Source organism: Durio zibethinus, chromosome 26 (assembly GCF_047325235.1).
Source record: "Durio zibethinus cultivar Kanyao isolate XHJ-2024 chromosome 26, ASM4732523v1, whole genome shotgun sequence".
Lineage (NCBI taxonomy): Eukaryota > Viridiplantae > Streptophyta > Magnoliopsida > Malvales > Malvaceae > Durio > Durio zibethinus.
Window position 1 is genome coordinate 13,778,371 of NC_143187.1, and position 3,415 is coordinate 13,781,785.

At 29.6% G+C, this 3,415-nt stretch overlaps 1 protein-coding gene across 1 annotated transcript; it reads left to right on the top strand.

The window, feature by feature from the left end:
- The first annotated feature begins 692 nt into the window (after positions 1-692).
- Positions 693-1,533, top strand: LOC111274065 (uncharacterized). Its single transcript, XM_022858719.2, has one exon. The coding sequence runs from the start codon at positions 841-843 to the stop codon at positions 1,201-1,203; it is 363 nt and encodes a 120-aa protein (XP_022714454.1). The 5' UTR covers positions 693-840; the 3' UTR covers positions 1,204-1,533.
- The last annotated feature ends 1,882 nt before the right edge of the window (positions 1,534-3,415 follow it).

Here is a 3,415-nt window from a genome sequence, read left to right on the forward strand (position 1 = left end):
CCTCCGTCAATACCCTTTTATATGTCAAGTATTCTATTCCTCGTCATTACCCTTTTATACGTTGTTGTTGAAACAAACTCTTTAATTACATCCCTTGTTTGGAAATAATTGTTATCCTATATCCTAATTCTATTCTAGTTATTCTATTCTAGTTTATAAAATAGGGTCATAAAATAATGACGTTTGCATCATATTTTTCCTTTAACAAGACTATCAAGAGCATTTTAGAAAAGCTTGAATTCTCCTCTTAGCTCTTTTTTTTTTTTTTTGACAAAAAATTTCTTTTTTATAAAATAAAGAAATTAAACGCGTATATACTAGCTAGTAATTATAGGCTATATATATATAAATATATTCTATATTTTGATAGTATAGGTTATATATATTAAACAGCTAGCCCTTGAAGTTAGCCATGTAAAGAGAATGAAACCTTAGGCAACAAGGTACTCGAAATTATTGGACATGAGCATGGTGCCCAAACACGCAACTCAATGATGCTCGTTGATGTCATACACGGAAAGATCACGAGTAACCACCCAAGCAGTGCATATAGCATAGCTGGCACTCCATTCATATATAATAATTATAATTAAACAAAACCTAACGCTAAATTCAAGCAAGCAAATTCAAAGCAATCAATGCTAATCATTAATTTAAATTTCGTATGGGATACTTAGTTTTCCTTGATTGATGCATGTAATACGCAGTTTTGTCCCTCACGTTTTTTGCCCTTCGCCTGTTAATATGTATAGGGCCTTTGCTTAGCGATCCTTGCTTAAATTAGAGCTGAATTCTGACCTTCCCTCGTGGATAGTTAGACAAGAGATAGAGGGAAGAAACATGGCTTTAAGATGGTTTCTTCATTCAGCATGTCATGTTTTGGGTTACCCAAAGGAACCTAATAACTTGCAGTACTGCAACAATATGGCAAGCAAACAAAATGGAGGACATGGCAGCGGAGTCATTCAGAGCTCAAAGGTCTCAAACTGTGACCAGACGTCCCAGACTACTACAGAAATGCATTTCTCATCGGGGTTCCAGATGCCCATCCACTATCCTCGCTACACAAAAGCAGATTATGAGAAGATGGAGGAGTGGAAAGTGGACATGCTTCTGAGAGAATATGGACTAAGTTTCATGGGCAGCCTTGATGAGAAGAGAGCATATGCAATGGGGGCATTCTTGTGGCCTCATCAATATTGATCGATCTCACTCGTCATGTCTTGATTTGGCACTCGATCGGTGTTTCAGGTTCAGCTCCATCGATATATAATTAATCAAGCTGCAAGATCAGATGCTTGCAGTAATTAATAGCTTTTAGCATTATATCAATATATATTAACATATACATACGTGTGTCTCTTGTTATAAGGCAATGGATGGAGCCAAGGTTATTTAATGGAGTGCGTTGTATTTTAAGAATAATAGAGAGTGAAAGAGAGAGAGCATCCGTAGAATTTATGGTACCTCCACATGTTATCCATATATCTATATCTATATCATATATATATATATATATATATGTATGTATATCAGTTCCGGCATCCTGAGTGTTTTTGTTTTTATTTTTTTGTTATTTTTCTGATGAAACAGTGGATCTTCTAGTTGGAGCTGGCGTGTAATGAGACAATCAACTTCCTAATGCTACCTGGGTTCTGTTTTCAGCAAAGTTTTGGTGAAATGAGGCTTTAATTTGTGAGATTCATGATAACACTGATGATTCCTGATTCAAATAAAAAATTAAAAGCGTTGGGAAGAAAACTTAATTAAAATTAATATTTCATGTCAACGGTAAACATCTCATTTCGTTAGGAGCTTGAATTTGAATTCTCAATTTTGAATTTATTGGAATCGTTGGGTTTTTCAAATGTCTATTGAATTTTCAAATTGGCTTTGAATAATTAAGCTTTGAATTGATTTTAAGCCTTGCACATGGTTTTTTGGCATTTAGACTTGGAGCCCGTAGTATAATTTCATTTTTTGGTATTATTACCTAAATAAAAATTACATAAAAATTAAATGAAAAAAACAAATAAAAAAGGAAAGGGAATCAAGGAATTTTGATTTGATACCGAGGATTCGATTCTAGAAATTCAGCAATTAAGCTGGTAATATCAATCAAAAGATTAAATTAGGTAATAAATGAGATTGAATATGTTTGAGATAGATTCAATCTTTATTATTAAATAAAAAATCCCTAAAACTTTTGTAAAAAAAACCTATATAAATCGTGCTTAAATCCACATAAAAAGACATGAAAAAAATAGGTAAAAATTGCTAAAGCGAATTTTAAGTGTCAAGGAATTTTTGGGTTTTTGAGATTTTAATCCTGAAATTTTGATTTTAGAAATTAGTTTTTGGTTTTGGATTCTATTTATGGTTTGAAATTTTTGAGTTGATTTTTAGGAAATCATTTGAATTCTTGGATTGGATAGTTCTTTTTTAATTTTTGGGAAAAATCTAAAAATTGGATGAATGTTTGAATTTTCTAGTTGAATTGCCTGGTCAAGATTGAAGTTTTAGTGAAATTTTCAAAAATCAATGATAAAATCTAGTTTTTGACTGCCTTGATTTAAACAGTTAGAAAGAGATGTAAAGAAAAAAAAAAAAAGATTTAGAGAGTGTGGGCATTAGGCGATTTTGAGAAAAAAAAAAAAAAGAATTTTGGGTTTTATACGAGGAATGGAATGAGGCAATTTTGGGAAAAAACTTTGACTCGCATGACCTGTGTGACTTGCGCAAACTCACATACTGGATTCGACCTGATTGTAGATATTGGTTTTTCTTTTTTGTTTCATTTACGATTTAATTTTTATTTTCCTTCATTTTTTTGGTTTTATTTTAGAATTTTTTATTCATTATTCTGTTTTTGAATTGTTACAAAAAATAAATTTTTTTATTTTTATAAGATTTTTTTATGAATTTTAATTTTATTTCATTTCATTCTAAAAAGAAAAATGTTTTCAAAATATATTTATAAGTCTTCTCAAACTATTGTAAGATTTTTCATGGATTTAAATTTTTTATGAATTTTACCAAAGTATTGGAGAATTTCATAACTCAATCTTTATAAAAATAAAAAAATAAAACAAATATCTTGTTTTAATTCTACCAAATTATTGAAAGATTTGAATCTTAAATAAAAATCACCAAACTATTGAGAGATCTACATCAAAATAAATCTTATCAAACTATTAAAAAATTTTACTAATTATTTTTTTAAATAAAATATATTAATAAATCTGGCGATTAAGCCTTTTTAAAGTGGAACACTATTTAACATGAATACACCTGATATGAGAAAATTATCTTAAATTGCTACCAAACTATTGGAGTATTTTTAAGATCAATTTTTAATAATTAAATTATTTGATAAAATTATAAAAATATTTCAAGGCTTGGATAATTTGAAATC

What these genes read in the sequence shown, in the direction of transcription:
- LOC111274065 (XM_022858719.2), top strand. Translation starts at nt 841, where the DNA reads ATGGCTTTAAGATGGTTTCTTCATTCAGCATGTCATGTTTTGGGTTAC.